The sequence below is a fragment of the Theropithecus gelada genome, chromosome 6 (assembly GCF_003255815.1).
Source record: "Theropithecus gelada isolate Dixy chromosome 6, Tgel_1.0, whole genome shotgun sequence".
Taxonomy (NCBI): Eukaryota; Metazoa; Chordata; class Mammalia; order Primates; family Cercopithecidae; genus Theropithecus; species Theropithecus gelada.
Genome location: NC_037673.1, coordinates 279922 through 300499, shown reverse-complemented (window position 1 = coordinate 300499; position 20578 = coordinate 279922). Strand labels below are relative to the sequence as shown.

The following is a 20578-nucleotide window of genomic DNA, read 5'->3' as shown; positions in this document are numbered from 1 at the left end:
TCTTGCTCCGTATTACACCCCATAAACCTGGCGGCTTCCTTTTCTGGGAAGAAGAGTCAGGGTTCACGTCCACCACCAGACAAGTCTCCCTCACAGCCCAATTGACTCTAGGACAGCCTGTGCCTGGGGGAGTGTGTGGTGGGGCTACGGCTGCGTCCTGCAAGGTCTCCGTGGGGTGGGCAGAAGGAGGGGAGCACATGAGGGGGCTGCGGGCTGGGTCCTGTGGGGTGGGCGGCGGTGGGGCCCCAGCGATGGCATCCAGGACGGTGCAGTCTGGGAGGGGCAGCGGGACTTGGGAAGGGGGCCTTGGCTGCAGCCGCCCCCGGAGCACATTTCAGGCCCCACAGTCCGCACCTCTCACGCAAGTCCCCCATGCGAGGTGAGCAGGAAGCACAGGGCTCTGTGTGCACACGGCAGACCTGAGCATTGCTGGGTGCTGCCAGGGTCACGGAGCCCACAGGGAGCACAGATGCCTTCGGGACCGAGCGCCGGCTGCAGGGTGTGTGCCAGCGGCCCACAGTGATGTCCAACTGCAAAGGGACAGGAGGCCTCAGGCTCACTGGCCTCTGGGTTCTCCACAACGACCCCCAAGGGGGAGGCCTCTAGGTTCTCAACTGGGAGGAGGGGTCCTGCCCCTGGGGAGGCCGGGGCAAGGGTGCAGTGAAGGCCAGGGACAGGAGGTGGCTGAAACCAGCCCTCTGCTGGGGTCCAGCCTGGTGGTCCCGGCTGTCCACACAGCCTTGCCGGTGGCTGGTTCAGGGAGATGTGCCTTGAAGACAAGGGCCCCACCCCACTGCAGATCTCCAAGCCATCCTCAGGGCCTAGTTTACTCCCATCTGTGGCCTCCGTACACCTAAAATCCCACACACACCAAGAAGACCGGGGCCCTGCCAGGACTGGAGCCAGGGACAGCTGGGGGCCGGAAGTGAGCCTGTGGGGTCCTGCTAGCTACCGGGGATGCGGAGGGGGCTGCACCACCCACAGCACTGCTGAGGAACGCCGTTCCCTCAGCTCCACGCCCACCCCGGGCCCCCCTTCCTATGGGGTGCTGACCGGAGTCCTCACTTCCACTCTGGGTTTTCTCGCAGGGGTCTGGACAAGCAGGTGACGGAGGCAGGTTGGGTCAACTCAGGATATCCTCGTGCATGAGCTACAGGGTCACAGGCCAGGGTCACAGGCCAGGCCTGAAGGGGACACCTGGCCCCACTCGGACAGGGAGGAGAGCACTGGTCCCCAGCAGTGTCCCAGCAGCCAGCCTCCCTCTGCATGTCGCCTCAGGCCTGCCCCGTGTGCCCAACTGCCTCTGCAGGGCCACAGGGCTGGGAGGTCACAGAGCAGTGGCCGGGACAGGCTGGATGGGGCCATGGTGCACCCGGCTGGGAGACAAATCCTGCCCGGGCTCTGGCAAGTCACCCCCCACCGTGTGCTGAGCCAGCCCCGCCTGCGGGAGGTTGAGGCGTGTGCTGGGGTCAGCACAGGTGTGGTGAGTTCCCACGCAGCTCCCTGAACAACTGCTTTTCCCGCCGCTAGCACTCGCAGAAGGGTTAGGCCAGAGACAGTGGAGGCCATGGCTCAGCATCCGGTGCAGACGCTGCGTGAAGTCGAGAGTGACCAGGTGGCGACGGCCCTGCACCTCCCCGTGGACCTGCCGGTGGGGTCCAGGGACTGGAAAGGGAGAGGCTTCGGGACAGAAGGGAGCCCGGGGGGACCCTGAGTGCCAGGCCCTTGACTCTGAGCTCAGGGACACGGAGTCCTGCCCCAGCCGCTGTTCTGTGCCGACCCGGTCTGGCATGAGCGGTGTCCAGATCTGAAAGGCTAATGTGTGCAAATGAGTGCTGCGCTCTGCCTAGGAATTCCGCGTCCCCCGGCTGCAGGCAGTCCTCTCTGTGGGAACTTTCCACTCAGGAGCAGTGCACTTGGGCATCCGGCGCCGTCTCCAGGTTTAGGCAACGCCTTTTCCTTCGAGGTGGTCAGAGCCGGGAGGGGGCTTGGGCCTGGCGACCCTGAGGAGGTCAGAACCCCCTGGCCACAAGATCACTGACCCCGGGGACATGGTTCACTGTTTATGCGTTGGTGAAGGGGTGGCCACAGGGGCCTTGGTGCTGAGACTCGGGTCAGAGATTCTGCCCGTGAACGACCTTGGTCCCCAGCCCAGCAGTAGGAACAGAACCCCCGGCAGGGCCATGCAGCCTCCCCAGGCAGGGAGAGCCCCACACAGGCCAAGACGGCTGTGACAAGCCAGCCCTTCCCCTACCCGACGGCTCTGGGCCTCGAGGCTGACCGGGGCCAATTCTGGCTGCTCCGAGCCCTGCCAGTCTAGGCGGCTCCACTTTCAAAGCAAAACCGATGGAGGTTCCACGGTCGTGAGAGGAGCTAAGCCCCCCACACATCCTGAGGCAGCAACCAGCCCTCCTCCTGCCGCCACAGGCGCCCACCTCTCAGGCCCTTCGAGGCTGTGTCAGGAGGGGGCCAGGCTGTGACCCACCCAGCTGAAGGCATGGGCCTGCCCCTGCAGTGGGTCCCCAGTACCGCCAGGGCTCCACTTCACCCCGGGGCTCAGCGTGGCCCCCAATTCCCCAAACGTCTGGAGGGACAGCAAGCCCAGCCTTTGCTCACACTCAAGAATGTGGCTATAGCGGCAAATGCATGAGAACATGAATGACCAGTTTTCAGTGCACACCAGTAGGAGTTCTGAACTTATTCCCATGAACAAAGCTGCTGTTCTTTGGAGAAATCTCTTGGATTCTTTTGAGAAGAAATGCTGTCGGTAGAGACTGTGCCAACAGAGCTGTGTTCGCCCCCACAGATGGGGGCAAATTCGCCAACCCCCGAGCCCTTTGCTCAGCCCATGAATGGGGGTATCCGGGAGCAGGATGCACTTTGAGCAGTGCCAGGAGGGGCCCTGGCTCTGAACCCGAGAGCCTCCCTAAGTCCCCCAGCATCAGCCCAGACAAAGCCCAGCTCAGCAGCCCATTGTCACGGCTTTCAGGCCGTGTATGCTCTGAGCCTGGCCTGATACCATGTAACTCCAGGCAAGGTGGGGCTCCTGGCCGGTTGAGAAGGTGACTGTTTTCAGGCCCAAGGGGACCTGACCCCAGTCTGGCAGCCTGAGCCATTCCACAGCTCCAGAGGCTTCTCCTCGGGCTGCCCTGTGAGCTGAGTGTCCTCTCCATCCAGGAGGTCTGAGGTGCAAGGGCCGAGCGGTCACTGCCTGACACAGGTCACTCAGGCCACTCTGACAGTTTCAGGGATGTGCTGAGGTACATGGCATGGGTGAGGCCCCTGGTCCAGCTCAGAGCCACTCACAGAGTGTGCCAAACCACATGGGGAAACTGAGGCCCTGGTCCAGCTCAGAGCCACTCACATGTGCCACAACCACATGGGGAAACTGAGGCCCTGGTCCAGCTCAGAGCTGTTCACAGCGTGTGCCACCACAGCCACATGGGGAAACTGAGGCCCGTCAATGTCCAAGAGATCTTGCCCAAGGCTGGTGGGAACCTGGGCCTAGCCAGCTCCAGAATTTTCTTCTTCTCCCCATAGCAGGCATCTGACCAGAAATATCAGGGATCTCCCGGCCTGTCTGGGTCAAAGCCGAAGCCACAGGATGGGGCAGACTGGAGAGCTGAGCGCTCCTGGGAAGGGATGGATCTGGGATCCAGCGTGAGCTAAGATTGACTGAACAGCTGCCTGAGAGAGCAATTCTCTCCATCTCCAGCTGTTTCTATGGAGGCAGAGTGAAAGGGCTGTGGGGCAGGCACAGAGGTGACCCCAACCAGAGCCACCTCCACTGGCCAGTGGGAATGCCCACTGGTGAACAGCGGCAAGAGTGATGGTGCCTGCCCGCCACACACCCAGTGCCCACACGTGTCGACTACCTAGAGCGTGCTCGGCCCTGTGACCAAGGGACTCACCACCCTCGCTCTGTGGGGGGTGCTCCAAGGCACAGTAAGACTGGTCCATGCCGAGTGAGGGCAGTGCGAGCTCAGCCAGCCACCTGCTCCAGGTCTCAGCTCCTGCAGCTCCACCTGACTTCCGGGTGTTTCTAGGGGTCTGAGGACCGGGGGTGGGCCTGAGGCCCCTCACCAGCACCAGCCTCAGGCTAGTGGCGAGGGCTGTTGCTGTGTCTCCAGGCGGTGAACGAGGGTCCCTGGAGGGGAGGAGAGGGAGGCCAAGGGCACGTCTCCTGGAGGAGGGGCAAACGCACGCTGGGGGCAGATGCCAGGCCGAGCCAGGCAGGCCAGGCCGTGTCTGCTGGGGACACACGCTGGAGCCCCAGGGGGCCGGGGCCTCAGAGGAAGCCGGAGGAGACCTGGATGATTACTCAAGTGTGAGAGACTCAAGGACACCCACTGCAGCCAAATTCTGTGTGAACAATGACTTGGACTGCAGCCCTGCAGAGGTGAGCCGGCCTGGGTGGTGGGATGTGGCATCCAGTCCGGCCGCATCTCTCCTTCCTGGCGACTCCACGCTCACGGATTGCCTGCGCAGCTCCTCTGACATCCATCCCCCTCGAGGGTCTGCTTCCCGTGCACTGCCTGCATTCAGAGGGTATGTCTGTGCCTCATGCAGAAATGAACACGGCTCAAGCAAATATTTGCTGAAGGGATGCAAATAATAAAGACGACGTGGGGAATGAACCGAGTCCGAGAGGCAGAAGAAAACACATCCAAGGACACAGAGCAGAGCAAGCTCGTTTTCCTCTGAGCAGGTCTGAAGCAGTGACGGGGCGCACAGGCCACATCCCTGAGCATGGCGGGCACGGGGGCAATGAGAGGGAGAAACCCTGCTGCTCATACAGGCAGGCCAGCTGCAGCGTGAGGATGCTGGGGGGCTGCCATCAGCCGTCTGTCTGGATGTTATTAACTAAGAAAAGGCATTGGAAGATAAAGATTTTCAGACTCAACGGGAACAAACCGGCACACCTGGAACGCCGTGTCCCTGCATCCTACAAGTCCTGTTAAGTCTGAGCAGAGCACAGAGCACAGAACTGCATCAAAGGCTGAGGCAGATTCACCCACACAGACCAGGTTCCCCCCACAGAGCACCTTTCGCCAAACGCAAGAGGACTGAGGGCCGGATTCCTTCTGCAAAGCGCCTTTCATCAAACATAAGCGGACTGAGGTCACACGGCCTGTGTTCTCTGGGCTGAGTGGAATTACAGTTAATTCAGTAACAGAAAGATAAGAGGAGAATCTCCAAATGTTTAGAAATTAAGCAATTGTGGATTAAGCAACACACTTCTAAATAGCCCATATGTCAAAGAAGCAGCCACGGTAGAAAGCAGAAAATGTCTTGAGCTCAATGAGGAACACACAGCATATGAAAGCCTCCAGGATATGCAAAACTAGTCACCAAGGAGAAATCCACAGCTTATTGAAAAAGTTACACATTTAAAAAGGGGAAATTCTGAAACCAGTGACCTATGCTTTCGGTTCAAGAAACTAGAAAAAGGACATCACATAAAGGCAAACAAAGTAGAAGGAAGGAAGTAATAGTAAAATGTATGAAAGAGAAGAAAGACATAAATTAGAGAGAATCAACAAGACCAAAATCTGGTTCTGTGAAAAGATGAATAAAGTTGATAAACCTCCTAGCAATGTTGATCATTAAAAAAGAGAAGACAAAAATCATCACCAGGGCCGGGCGCGGTGGCTCAAGCCTGTAATCCCAGCACTTTGGGAGGCCGAGGCGGGTGGATCACGAGGTCAGGAGATCGAGACCATCCTGGCTAACACGGTGAAACCCCGTCTCTACTAAGAAATACAAAAAACTAGCCAGGCGAGGTGGTGGGCGCCTGTAGTCTCAGCTACTTGGGAGGCTGAGGCGGGAGAATGGCGTGAACCTGGGAGGCGGAGCTTGCAGTGAGCTGAGATCCGGCCACTGCACTCCAGCCTGGGAGCACAGCGAGACTCCATCTCAAAAAAAAAAAAAAAAAAAAATCATCACCAGGAGGCACAAAAGGGAGACATCACTGTAGAGTCTTATGGACATAGGGGAGGTGACAATCACATTACGTGCTTTACGTCAATAAACATGAATTTTTGATGCAATGAACACATTTCTTGAAAAGCACACTTTATGAAAATGAACACAAAAAGTCAAAAAAATACGATTTATCAAAATGGACACAAAAGTCCAAACCACCTAATATTTATTAACTAAATCCATCATTTAAAACCTTTCCACAAAGAAAGCTCATGTCCATTTGGTTTCACTGTTGAATTATCCTACAAATTTCTGCCACACTCCTTGCTAGATTATTTTTCCTAGGTATTTCATATTTTTGATGCTGCATGAATAGTACTATTAAATTAGTTTCCATTTTCTAAAAACTGTGTTGTTCGTGCATAGAAACCCAATTAATGGTGGAATATTGGCTTTGTAGCCGGCAGCCTTGCTGAGCTAACTCTTGCCAGTTCTGAGAGTGTGTGAGGAGCGGCCTCTGTGCTGCCCACAGGCAGGTGCTTGCTTTCATTCTAAAGATGAGGGTGGGGGCGGGCGGCGGAGGTTCCTGCCTCAGAGGAGCCTTCCTGAGTGCCAGCACCTGCCGGCCTTACAGATGTTACCGATCAGCTTAAAGGAATCTGCTTTTACTCTTTGTTTGCCAAGCGTTTCCCCTGCCGAGTTGCTGGGGCCACAGGTGAGCGCCATCACCCGGCTATTGTTTTTTATTACGCTTTTTAGAGACAGGGTCTCACTATGTGGCCTAGGCTGGTCTCGAACTCTCGGCCTCAAGTGATCCTTCCGCCTTGGTCTCCCAGAGAGCTGGGCTGGTCTCTGCACATGGCTGGATTCGGTTTTCTGTTTCCCGCTGTGTTGGGCGATGGGGTGGGCGGATTTGCCAGGCGCGGCGTGGTCCCTCCGGGTCTGTTGGTGCCTGGATCCCGGAGCCCCGGGCCGGGGGAGGCCGCCCGCCTCGCCCATGACCGCCAGGTCCGCAGCGCCTTTCGTGGCGGGAGACGGGGCGAGGCGACGGGTGGGGAGGGGCGAAGAGACGGGAGGTCTCAATCTAGGGGCGCGGGGGAGCGGGGCGCGGTGCGGGGCGGGGGCCGGGAGGGGGGCGTCCACGGGGGAGGGGGTCGCCTCTCCGCGGACCGCGAAGACACCGCAGCAGAGGCGCCCGGGGCGGGGGAACGGGAGCGGAGAGGGTTCGTGCGCTCAGCGGGACGGATGCGGTTGCGGATGCGGAGACGGGCGCTCGGTGGTGTGGCCTGCCGGGCTGTCCCCGAGGGCCGAGGGGAGGACGCGCAACCCCGACAGGCACCGACAGGGCTCCGGGCGACGGGGGTCAGGCCGGCGGGGGCCGCGCTCAGGGACGGTGCCGGGAGGGAGCGCACGACCCCCGCAGCCGGCCGAGCCCTGCCAGGTCCCCAGCGCCATCGCCCTGGGGTGGACCGTGGGGCACAGAGACACTCCTGGGGCGCCGCCCCCGGCCCCTCGCCCCTCCCTGCGCAGCCCACAGGCCCTGAGCTCCCCACCCAGCGCCGGGGCCCCTGAACTCCCCAATCAACCCACGGGCGGAGCTGCCGCTTCAGAGGCAGGCCCTGAGCTACCCCGGCAGAGGCCTCACAGTGGGGGTCTGACTCCAACCCGGGCCGGTGCCCCCAGGAAGCTGGGAAAGGTGAGTCTCCGTGGGTGAGGAGACCCCAGGCCCAACCCGGGCAGGACGGACCAGAGCCCGAGGCCTCAAGTCCTGCAGGGCCTCCAGCTCCAGGCTGGTCAAGAGTCTGTCCATCTCCGAAGAAGAGGAAAGGTCCCACCTGAGGCCTCAGAGGCACCCGGGAAAGGGAAGGGCTGAGCTCAAATCTGCTTTTGAGAAAGACATTTGTATCCCACGGATCCAACAACCAATAAGTGTGGCACTGAGGGGAGGTGGCATGATGGGGGTCTCCTTCCTGGAAGAGCATCCCCCAGAGGGGCTTCTTGCCTGAAGCTGAGATGTGCCTGGCTCACAGCAGGTGTGGAAGAAGGGAAGTCCAGCAGGTGCAGCTCCCAGTGGAATAAAACCTTCCTTAAGAAGACTGGGCACCTGACAAGTTTGGGTCGAAAAATAAACTTGGAGTGGGCAGTGATGCCCGTCTCCTCCCTGGCTTCAGGCACTGGAAGTTACTTAAAAACTTAACTTTCTTCTCTTGAGTATTGTTAATGACAGCATGAATGGATGCGCCTCTTCATCCACAAGACACTTTCACAAGCCATACGGTGAAATTCATGGCAGGAAATTAATGTGACGGACTAGGTGTATTCAGTTTTATTTTCTTAATCCTGAAGCTCAGATGCTGTGGCAGCTAGGTATAAGATTACAGTTATTTTCGGACTGGCTTTTGCATTATTTCCACATTTTTAAATACATTTTACAGCCACAGCCCTTTCCCATACCCCCATACCTACAGAGGGTCCCGGGACCACAAGGGTTCCTGGCCACGGTGGAAGGATCCAGAATGCTGTGCGTGCCTGCCTGAGGCAGGAGGTGGTAGGGCAGTTACCAGATCATCACCACCCACAGGACAGGAATGTCTTTAGGACACTTCCCAAGACCCCCCTCACACACACACACACGTCTCTGGGTCTGTTTGGCCATGAGGCTGTGCAGGTTGTACACTGTGCAATTCCAAGGGGCATGGTTCATACAGTCCACCTGATATGGATGGTGGCCCTGCAGTGGTGGGGTGCCACAGCCCTGTCTAAAACCACAACCCAGTTAGAGGGTGGGGTTCGTGGCCCCAGTCCGCGGGTAGAAGAGTGGATGTCCACACCCTGTATAATCCCCTAGACTGGCTTCTGCATGAGGCTGGCATCATCAGAGCCATGCCCATCGCAGGCTGGGGCAGCGCCCGTCTGCCCAGAGCCCTCCAGCAACTGTGGAATGCAGATGCATTTCATCCTCCAAATGCTCACAGATTGAGATGCTGCCAAAAAGCCACACTTCTCACCTGTGCAGGGACTTGTGGGCAGTGGGGTGTGCCCTGCTCTGGCCACGCCACTTCAGGGGCTCATTGCCTTTCTGTTCTCCATCAGGCAGCCCTTCCTGCTGTGGGGGGCAGTGGTGGTATGGGCAGCACACCACCTGAGCCAGCGCCTGGCACTGGTGTCCATTCTGGATTTGTACGTCCAGGCAGTGACTGCTGTTCTGCCCTTTGAACAGCTTTGTGGAGAAAGGTTGTTGGCTCTTAGGACAGGCTGGTTGGGGGGTGGGGTGGCCAGAGGGCCAGCGGGCATCATGGCACACACTGGTCTGGTGGGAGTTTGGCCTTCCTGTGGAATGCAAGGGCAACATCTTCAGAGAGGATGTCTTTCCTAAAGGCTTCACCCAGGAACCACGACTGGAGGGAATCCTGTTCTTGTCCTGCTGGCTTTTTCTCTGGGACAAGAGGCTGGTAGTGGAGTGGGGGACAGAGGCAGGTGGGGCAAGGACACAGGCCAAGAGTGACTCCGATGCACCCACCTCATAAGACCATCCTAGTGGCCAGTCACACACTTCCACTCCCCCAGTGCCTTGTCACACACTTCCACTCCCCCAGTGCCTTGTCCAGACCCTACGGCGGCCCAGCCCAGGACTACCCTCCCTCCATGCCACTCAGCGGCCGAGTCACCAGGTGAGCACCATCTGAAGGCAACTTCCCTGTGCTACACAGGCCACTTCCATCAGCATGAAACTGGGGCCCTCGCAGGATGAAGTCATCCAACTCAGCACTGTCCTCCTCAAGCCCCCGCAGCCCCCACAGACACTCAGATGTCAGAAGACACATCCATCCTCCATCCGCACCCACCTACCGCCCACCTGCCCTCCGTCCACCTATCATCCATCCACTCAGCCACTATCTTGCGAGTGCTATTGTGTGCCCAGCTCTCTTCTAAGCTCAGGGGATGCATGCGTGAGCCCCTTGCTCGTGGAGCAGACATTCCCAGGGTGAGGGCAGACAGCTCAAGGTCAAAGCCAGCAGCCCCCAGGGCTGAGAGGTGAGCTGAGCCCCAGCTGAGTAAGCAGGGGAGGCGGGAGCTCAGCAGCCACAGTTGTGAACTGAGTGGGTGGGGGGTGGGACAAGAAGGTGGCATTGGAGCCAAGCCCCTGGGGAGCCGAGGAAGGGAGCAGGCAAGAGCTGTCCAAGCAGAGGGAACAGGGTGTGCAAAGGCCTCGAGAGATGCCGATTGCTAGTGTGGGCTGTGGCGTGCATGGGGGTGGGTGTTAGGCAGTGGCTGGGGTCAGAACTCCTGGGGGAAGTTGAGCCTTTTCTCTGAGAGGGAGGGTCCCAATAGGAGGGACTGAAGGGGCAGGCAAAGGGCCGAGCAGGAGGCTTTGCAAGTGGCTGCAGGCAGGCTCCGAGAAGCTGCTGGTTTTGTGCGAATTTTGAAGGTAGAGCACATATGCTAAGAGCTTGGAAACCCCTGGTGAGCGAAAGAAGTCCGCGTGCCTCCCAGGTCTGGGGCTGGAAGGCTGCAGGGTGGGCTTGGAGGAAAACAGGGGTGTGGTTTGCATAGCGGAGTCTGAGATGCTTAAGGGAGCCAGTGCTGCCAGAGTGGGCTATGGGCAGAGGCCCCGCATCAGTGTGAAGCCCTGGGGGTATGGAAGTGTTTTGGGTGGAGGTCAGAAGGCAGGGGCCGGGGCGTGGAGGCCACAGAGCCTGGGGTGGGGGATGCGGCCGGCGAGGGGAGGGGCAGAGAGATTTCCCAGCGCACCACGCCAGGTCTGGGCGTCCCCGGTTTCTGGTAAGTGGCCGGTCCGGCTGCGGAATGCAGGTTCCTGCTGAAGACACAGCGAGACGTGAGGCCCGGGGGCCCCGTGCACCCTCGGGCCGCCCTGTGAGGTCTGCGCAGCCCCAGGCCTCGCGTTTATGAAGGATTGGGGCGAGCGCACCCGCAGCTGCCCGGGCACTCCACAAGCTGAGCGGACGCCCCGCGCTGTGCTCCCCTCGCCCCCAGCCCCAGGGAGGCGGTCGCGCAGTCCCGGGCTCGCTCTTGCCGCGACCTCCCGGACCTCCAGGCCGCGGGCTCCGGGGAAGGGTGGGGACTGGGGAGCGCCGGGTGGGCGTGCGCGGGCGGGGCGGGCGTGCCGGGAGCTGCTGCGGTGTCCGCGCTCGCGAGTGCGCGGCGGGGGCGGGCAGGCTCCGCCCCGGGGCGGGAGGGGGCCGCGGGATTAAAGGCCACCCCGGCGGGCTGGGATCGGACTGTCGCAGGCACCGGCACCGGAGCGCGCCGGGTCTTCGCCGGGTCCCAGCCCCGCGCGACGGCCGAGCCCAGCCGGGACCCCCCGCGACATGCGCGTCCCAGCCCCGCGCTAAGCAGGCGGCGATGTGGGGACTCGGGTCCCGGGGCCCCGGCCGGGGGCTGCTGCTGGCGCTGGCGCTGGGCGGGCTGGCGCGGGCCGGGGGCGTGGAGATGAAGCCCGGCGACGCGCACGGCGAGAGCGGGGGCTTCCAGGTGGTCACCTTCAAGTGGGCCCACGTGCAGGATCCCTACGTCATCGCGCTCTGGATCCTCGTGGCCAGCGTGGCCAAGATCGGTAGGTGGCCCCGGGGTCTTCGGGTCTGCCCGCGGGGTCTGCGGCCGCCTCTGACGGGTCTGGGGGCTTCGTTGTGGCCGCGCCCATCAGGTCGGAGCCGGGCGGCCGCGGCTCGGGAGAGTCCGGCTCTCGGGTCCAGCAGAGCGAGACCCGGGAGCGACTCTGGCCGCGCTAAGCCGCCCCTGCGGGTCCCGAGGGTCTCCCCTACCCGGCGGGGGCGCAGCCTCGGAGCCCCTGGCTCGCGGCTCCCGGGTCCCTGTGGGGTCTCCGTCCGGCCTCCGCTCCGAGCCCCGCAGACTGTAGGCTGCTCGCGCCCGGGGAGTCCCTGGGGCCGGGTTTCCTTGGGGGTACTCAACCTTTTTAGAGAAACGTCCTTGGAGTGATGGGGCTTTTTCGTGCGTTACAAGGGCAGAAAGGAAAAGCGGTGCTACCCGCATGAAACCCGGCAGAATCCTCCCCACCGGCGCAGCGTTCCCATTGGCGGGCCTCCTTTTTTTTTTTTTTGGAAAATCCCGGTCGGTCAGATTTCTCTTCTCCTTAACTTGCGCCAATGAACCAGTAATGTGGGCACGGCAGGTAGCTCCTGGCAAGGTGACAGGAAGGTCAGCTTCCTGAGGAGCTCGTGGGGATCAAAGTTTCGTGTGTTGGCCCACAGGGGAGGGTCTCTCCGGGGGTGGCGGAGAGGTGGTCACTTGTGTAGAGGGGGGATTAGGGGACCCGAGTGGGGCCAGGAGAAGCAAGATCAGAACAGCAAGCGCCGCCCCAGGTTTCCAGAGCGGCTTTGGACTGGGGCGGGGTGGGGAGGGGGCGGCGGTTTGGATGCTGGGGCCGAGGAGGGGCGCCCACGCAGGACAGGGGAAGGACAGGCTTCGGGGAGAACAGCTGAGAGAACCTTGGCCTTGGTGGAACCTGGTACGCCCAGCAGGCTTGATTGGGGAAGGTGCCTTTTCCTTCAGTGACGCCTGCTGCCTGCCCTATTTATGCCACGGTCTCCCCTCCCCTTCAGGCCCCTTGAGTGTTTGCTTTCTGTCTCGTAAGTGCTCTTCTGAGCCCTCCCGCGCCCTCCCTTCTCTGCAGCCTCCTCCCTTCTCTGCAGCCTCCTCCTCACCCCGGTGTCTTTCAGCTCCCGGCCTGGGCTGCCTGCTCTCCCGGCTCACGCTGGCCTCGCTGTGCTTTCCACTGGGGGCTTGCGATGCTGGCCGTGGGGGAGTCTCTGAGGCTGGCTGCCTCCTACAGGTGATTTCCTTGAGAAGGTCCCCTGGGGCATCAGGGAGGTCCAGCCTCAACCTGGGCTCTGCAGTCGCCCAGTCCTAAAGCTCACCCTGCTTTCCTCTGACGGGCGTGTCCCGCTGGTGTAAACTGAATAGGTAATTTCTTTTCTTTTCTTTTCTTTTTTGAGACGGGGTTTCATTCTTGTTGCCCAGGCTGGAGTGCAATGACGCGATCTCGGCTCACTGCAGCCTCCACCTCCTGCCACAGCCTCTCTGGGATTACAGGCGCCTGCCACCAAGCCCGGCTACTTTGTATTTTTAGTAGAGACAGGGTTTCTCCATGTTGGTCAGGCTGGTCTTGAACTCCAGACCTCAGGTGATCCACCCGCCTCGGCCTCCCAAAGTGCTGGGATGACAGGTGTGAGCCATCGCGCCCGGTCCTGAATATGTAATTTCTGTACAAGCTGGGGCCTCTCCCAGTTCAGCCCCGTGTACAGAGTCAGAATCTGGCATCTGAAGGTCCGAAGACAGCCACCAGGCACCAGCCAGCCCCGCCTGGGAGCCCGCAGGGAGGGCACACTGACCGGGGCTTTGCCTGGCCTCAGAGTTTGTTATTCACCAGGAAAAGCCTTCGGGTCTCCCAGACACTTGGACTGGTTCTGGAAAGACGTCCTTGAGGGCGAGGAGCTGCCGGCTCCAGCAGCAAGTCCCCGGGGCAGGGCGGTCCCAGAATGCATCTCCTGGGGAGCTGGCCCTTTACGAAGGCCCACCCTGATAGCACCCAGCGGCTGTCTTTGTCCCGGGGTTGTTGGCCCCACCTGGGAAGGCAAGAGCCTCACCCTGCGCAGCTGTGAGAGCTCATCGAAGCATCTCACCGGTGCAGACCTCTCCAGACCTGCCCTCTACACTCGCTGTCATCCCCTCAACCCACTGTCCACGCTGCAGCCCCGGCAGTGACAGCTGAGGTCTGCCCTGGGTCTGCCCTGATTGGCCCCCAGGCTGTCCCACCCTCCATCCCCTCTCTGCCAGCCACACCTCTTGATTGCAGCCCCTGGCCCTCCCTGTGTGCTTCCTCCCCCAACCCCTCCCCTGTGAACTCTGGACTTCTCAGATTCTGCTGGCCCAGACCGTCCTCCTGGTGCCGCCAGCCTCAGGTGCACGACCTGTGTTCCCAGCAGACCCTCACATCCAGGCCTTCACAGACGCCGGGGCCTGAGCCTGCACCACAGCGGGACTTCTCCCACTTTACCCAGCCTCCTTCACATGCCCACAGCCCCCAGACCAGGGTCCGAACCTACTAAACTGCTTGGCACATTTTGCTGTTTAAAATGATCAGGGATTGGCCAAACTCTTTCAGTCTCAAGTTACACAAACAGAAATGTCTCTTCCAACAGAAAAGAGCTGCATTCCTGTTGCTTTTCCAAACATTTGCTGAATTTCTCACACGTCCTGAGTGTTTCTAACTCACAGCCCCAGGCTTCTTTTTTTTTTTTTTTTTTTTTTATACTTTTAAGTTCTAGGGTACATGTGCATAACGTGCAGGTTTGTTACATATGTATACTTGTGCCATGTTGGTGTGCTGCACCCATCGACTCGTCAGCACCCATCAACTCGTCATTTACATCAGGTATAACTCCCAATGCAATCCCTCCCCCCTCCCCCCTCCCCATGATAGGCCCTGGTGTGTGATGTTCCCCTTCCCGAGTCCAAGTGATCTCATTGTTCAGTTCCCACCTATGAGTGAGAACATGCGGTGTTTGGTTTTCTGTTCTTGTGATAGTTTGCTAAGAATGATGGTTTCCAGCTGCATCCATGTCCCTACAAAGGACACAAACTCATCCTTTTTTATGGCTGCATAGTATTCCATGGTGTATATGTGCCACATTTTCTTAATCTAGTCTGTCACTGATGGACATTTGGGTTGGTTCCAAGTCTTTGCTATTGTGAATAGTGGAGGCATCACGCTACCTGACTTCAAACTATACTACAAGGCTACAGTAACCAAAACAGCATGGTACTGGTACCAAAACAGAGATATAGACCAATGGAACAGAACAGAGTCCTCAGAAATAATACCACACATCTACAGCCATCTGATCTTTGACAAACCTGAGAGAAACAAGAAATGGGGAAAGGATTCCCTATTTAATAAATGGTGCTGGGAAAATTGGCTAGCCATAAGTAGAAAGCTGAAACTGGATCCTTTCCTTACTCCTTATACGAAAATTAATTCAAGATGGATTAGAGACTTAAATGTTAGACCTAATACCATAAAAACCCTACAGGCTTCTTCAATTTGTAACCTAGTTGGGGAAATAAGAGTCCCGGGATCCTGAAACCCACAGCAATGTTGATCCCAGGAGGCTTCTACTCCAGGCAGCTTGGGACAGAGGATGGCTAGAGGGCCAGAGCTGCCCCAAGCAAATGCTGGGGCTGGGGCCTCAGCAGGTGGCCCAGGTGCCTGGGCAAGGAACCGGTGCTGCTGTTGGCCCACCAGCCTCAGGCTGCGTGTCTGGGCTCCGTCAGGGGCTCCCTGCAAGTCCCCTATTTGTGTGCACTGCGGGTTCCCCTGCCTGTTACAGCATCTTTTTAAAATGCAGAAGGGGAGGCAGGGGCCGAGGCCAGGGAGCCAGTCTACAGCACAGACCTCCCAGACTGAGAGGATGAGGAAGTCTTTAGCAGTGGAGGCGGCAGGGACTAGTGTCTGCTTCAGGCAGAGTGAGGGGGCTTCTTCCTGTGCCCCTTGGGGGCCCCCAGCCTGTAGCCACCCACACCAGGGTCACTCTAGGCCTTAGGTGCCCACCAGATACCCGCCTCACCCTGCACTGTCCGCGTTGGGGACCCTGGGCCAGGCTTTCCTTCCTTCCTGGGCTTCCTCTGGGGGCTGAGGCTGCGCCTTGCAGAGACCGCCAGGCCCGGCAGCACTGGGTGGGGGCCCTGGGGTGGGATTCAGGCAGCAGCAGGTGTCAGGACTGCCAGGAATGGGACCCTGGAAGGAGAGGGAGATGGGGGTATCAGAAGCCAGAGGGGAGGCCCAAGGAGGGTCCCTGGGGAAGCAGAGGGAGGCAGGGGGAGGCCCAAGCAACTCAGCTACGGGCCTTGGAGGACTTTGGTCCCCACCTACTGTCGTGGTGAGGAATGGATGTGGTCAGATCTGGGTTCTCAGACGACTGGCCATGGGGCAGAGAATGGCACTGGGGAGATTCTGGGAAGACAGTGAGGAGCTTCCCTTGGGCATCAGGGCGGTGGACCGCAGGGCCTCTTTGGGGCAGGGGTGGGAATGTCACAGGGTCATCAGTGACACAGCAGGGGCCAGATCTCCTGGTCCCATCCTGTTCTCAACCCTTGGGGGGACTCTGCTGCACTGACCTCGCCTCGCAGCTCAGCCACACACGAGCAACAGGACCCGACCAAAAGGGAATTGGGGGAGTTAAATTTTGAGATGTTGGAGACTGGGGAGGGGCTGGGGCCGGGAGTGGATTCTAGGCCCAGCTGCGTCTATTTGTCCCCAAGTGTTTGGCCGTGGGGTCCCCTTGGGTTGTGGACGCACAGGAGGTGTGGGAGCCGACATCTCATGGACCCAAACTCCAGAGCTGGGCAGCGCTGGCTCAGGGAGGTGGCGCCTTGAGGGGGTAGGACCTGAGCAGCGGCAGTGATGGCCCATGGGGAAACCAGGACAGTGGGGCTGGGTGGGGGCGGGCAGGTGGGACAGGCTCTGGAAGAGGAGTTCGTGTTGCTGAGGAGGTTTGAGGGGGGAGGCCCAGGCTGCCCCACGTCTTGACAAGCCCTGGCTGGAAGGGCAGGTGGGAGCGAGACGGGTATCTGGAGTCTACAGTGCCTCGCACAGCCATAGGAGGGTCGGGAGGACACTGGGGCGCAGGGTCAGAAGGGCAGCCTCCCCATCTCGGAGCGGTGCAGCTCTCCTGTGGGAGTGTGGGAATGCTTTTCTGCAGGAGCTTCAGCCTTGGGATTGCAGTACCTCCTCCTTAACTGGACAGGGCTCAAGACCCAGATCCCTGAGCGCCAGATTCCCTGCTCTGGGTCCCAAATCTGAGGCACCAGGTGCCTCCTTGCTGAGTGGGGCGCAGGAGGTCGCCCTAACCCGGCACTCAATCCCGGACCTCCGCTATCTAACCCAGGGTGTCCCAGGGGGTCTCTGCCACTGGAGGTGTGATACTGCCTAGACCACCTGCCAAAGCTGTGGATTTCTCCAAGGTGCAGCCCTCCACCAGGCACTCGGTGCCCAGGCTGTGAGGGCAGCTGTGGGGTCATCTTCACCTCCTGGGATGGATGGTTTTATTGCACGTGCTCTGGTCCTGGAGGCAGGAATCCCTCAATGCGCACAGCGCTTACCCCCCACCATATCTGCTACCCACTCCAGCTGAACTGCCCTTAGATTCTCCTTGAAGAAGCATAGGAAAGGAGGGTCTGGGGACAAGGACGGCCTAGAAGGCCAGGGTGGGCAGCAGAGTCCCCAGGGGACCCAGCCCTCCCAGGAGAGGACCAGTGAGAGGCCCGTGGATCCCAGGAGAGGACCAGTGAGAGGCCCGTGGATCCCAGGAGAGGACCAGTGAGAGGCCCCGTGGATCCCAGTCCTGGCAGGAGATGTGCACTCAGTGGGTTTGGAGTCAAGAGCCCTCACAGGAGGCCTGGAAGCAAGGACTCCCCCAGGAGTCTCCACAGGGGAGGGTCTGGCCCTGAAGGGGTGTAGTCTCATTTTCCAGGAGCTGCCCACAGGAGAACCAGCTGTAGGCTGTAAAACAATCCATGGCATTTGGAGCTAAGGTGTCGCCCAGGAGAATCCTGAGGAAAGGGGCAAAGGTTGGGAAGTGCTGATAGCATCTGGGGCAGGGAAGGAACCACCAGGGCTCCCTGTGGGTACCTGGCAGCTCTGCCAGAGGCCCAGAGAGAGAGAGGGATGGTGAGTCACTCTTGGCTGCCAGCCCCCCTAACCCCCTCCCTGCCACCCTGGGAGCTCCCCGCCTCTGGGCGTGTGTGGCGCTCCCTGTGACCACACAGGCTTGTTGAGATGCCTGTCTGAGCCCAAGCTCCAGCACCTAAGCAGTCTCATGTCTACCGCAGAAATGGCTGAACTCCCCCAGTGTGGCCGCCTCTACCGCCGGCTTCTCCAGGAGCCAGGGGCTGCACTGGGGCATGCTTAGAGTTGGGGTTCCCATCCTGCACATCATCTGCCCAGCGTCTGGGCCGAGTCCCACACCCGGGAATCTCAGTGCACGATGAAGCTGCCAAGGCTCTCACCATCCACCCTTGAGACAAGAGTCTTGGGATACCAGGTGTCAGGGTGCCAGGTGTTGGGGTACCAGGTTTCTGGGTACCAGGTCTCAGGGTACCAGGTCTTGGTGCCAGGTCTCAGGGTGCCAGGTCATGAAGTGCCATATCTCAGGGTGCTAGATCTTGGGGTATCATGTCTCGGGGTATCACATCTCAGGGTGCCAGGTCTCAGGGTACCAGGTCCTGGGGTGCCAGACTCCACCCTCCCCCAAGTCATGCACTCACCCCAGCTTCATCCCTTCATACTCAGCATCTCTCCTGCCCCTCCTTTCCTGAGCTCAGAGCCTTCCTCTTCCCAGTTCCTGAGGGCACCTCCTCCTCCAAGGTCTTTTGGCTCAACCAAGTTGGTGCCACAAGGGCAGGGATTGTCTGTCTTATTCCTCCTGTGTCCCCAGTGCCTGTCCCCAGCAGGGCCCTGCAGATCTGAGCATGTGAATGGACACCTGGATGGATGGATGACTGAATAGATAGATGGATGAATGCGTGGATTGATAGATGGATGAATGGATGAGTAAATGGATGCAAGGGTGGATGAGTGAATGGATGGATGGATGGATGAGCGGATGGATGGATGGATGGATGGATGGATGGATGGATGGTTTGGGTGAATGGATGAGTGAATGGATGGATGGATGGGTAGATGGATGGATGGATGGATGGTTTGGGTGAATGGATGAGTGAATGGATGGATGGATGGGTGGATGGATGGATGGATGGAATGGATGGATGGATGGATAAATGGCTATCTGAATGAGTGAATGGGTGGTTTGATGGATAGATGAGTGAGTGGATGGATGGATAGATGGATGGGTGAATGGATGGATGAATGGATTGATAGAAGGATGAGTGAATGGATAGCTGGATGGATGAGTGGATTGATGGATGGATGAGTGAATGGATGGGTGGGTGGATGGATGGATGGATGAGTGGATTGATGGATGGATGAGTGAATGGATAGGTGGGTGGATGGATGGATGGATGAGTGGATGGATGGATGGATGAGTGAATGGATGGGTGGGTGGATGGATGGATGGATGGATGGCTTGGATGAATGGATGAGTGAATGGATGGATGGGTGGATTGATGGATGGATGGATAGACAGATGAATGAATGGATATATGGATGAGTGAATGGATGGATGGATGGATGAGTGGACTGAAGGATGGATGGGTGAGTGAACTGATGGATGGATGAGTGAATGAATGGATATATGGATGAGTGGATTGATGGATGGATGGGTGGATGAGTGAATGGATGGATGGATGAGTGAGTGAGTGAATGGACAGATGGGTGGATGGCTGATGAGTGAATGGATGGTGGATGGATAAGTGGATTGATGGATGGATGAGTGAGTGGATGGGTGAATGGATGAGTAAATGGATGGATGGGCAGATAGATGGGTAGATGTGTGGAAGGATGGATGGATGGATGGATGGATGGATGGATGGATGGATGAGTGGATAGATGGATGCACCCACAAGGAGGAATGAATGAATGAGTAGATGGACAAATGGATGGATGAATGCACGCATGGGAGAGTAAAGGAGTGGAGGGATAAACATTGGCTTACCATGTATAAGCTTCATCCAAAACCATCTGGACACTGGGCCCAGGAAGAGGCTGTCTCAGCTCCTTGGCTAAACTATTTCCTTAAATTACCACAGCGCCTCCAGTGAACAGCACACCTACTTCCGGATGACAATGGCTTTAGAGGCGCCGCCTGCCAAGGAGTGGCAGACTTAACCTGCAAAGTGGGATCATTGACAAGCAATTGCAGCATCGGCTCAGAGCTCTGGCAGATCTGGGCTCAGCATGGTGAGCACCATCGGCCCCACACAGAGCTTTCCCAGGAGTGGGTCATGTGCCCGGAGAGAAACCACACTCACCTGGCCTAAAACATGCTCTACTGTCAGCTGAAATCTTAGCTATGCCTTAGCTATGCCTTCTGGAATAAGACAGACAAACCCAGCCCATCCTGATGTTGCCAGGCCTGGGAAGATGCAGACACACCCTGGGCAGGCCCTGACTTGGTGCTGGGACTGCCCAACCTGGCACCCTCCTGGGACAAAGAGTGGAACCTGGGTCACAGGCAGCCAATACCCTTAGCATACCAACCACTTTTAGGTATGCAAAGTCAAGCAGGACTCTGCAGCAGCCAGAGCTCTGGGCAATAGAGGAGCGCTCTCCAGTTTAATATTCACTCAATAAACATTCAGTGCCCACCATGCCCTATAGGCAGTGGGGATCCCACTTCAAATGAGACCCAAATATCCCCGGGGGCAGCACTCCTGGGAGGACACCAAGGACCAAAGACAGCCAAGAAGCCACCCGTGGGGCGGAGCGGCAGCCACAGCCCTGTGGGGTGGGGGAAGCATGTTCGGGGAAGGAATAGCCAGAGTCAAGTGCCTGAGGCAAAAAGTGTGGATGAGGGTCAGGGGGAGTGTGTGTGTGAGGGCCGGGGGGAGTGTGTGAGTGTGTGAGGGCCGGGGGGCGGGGTGTGTGTGTGTGAGGGCCGTGGGGCGGGGTGTGAGTGTGTGAGGGCCGTGGGGAGTGTGTGAGGGCCGGGGGGCGGGG

General features: G+C 58.9%; 1 protein-coding gene across 2 annotated transcripts in view; it reads left to right on the top strand.

Annotated features, from left to right (window-relative positions):
- Window positions 1-11183: 11183 nt before the first annotated feature.
- The window catches only part of SLC9A3 (solute carrier family 9 member A3), a 46727-nt gene continuing 37332 nt past the window's right edge, over window positions 11184-20578 (top strand). For both annotated transcript variants that reach the window (XM_025387380.1, XM_025387379.1), the window contains exon 1: window positions 11184-11500. In XM_025387380.1, the coding sequence (XP_025243165.1) occupies window positions 11290-11500 (211 nt within the window). In that variant the 5' untranslated portion in view covers window positions 11184-11289. The remainder of the gene's footprint in view (window positions 11501-20578) is intronic.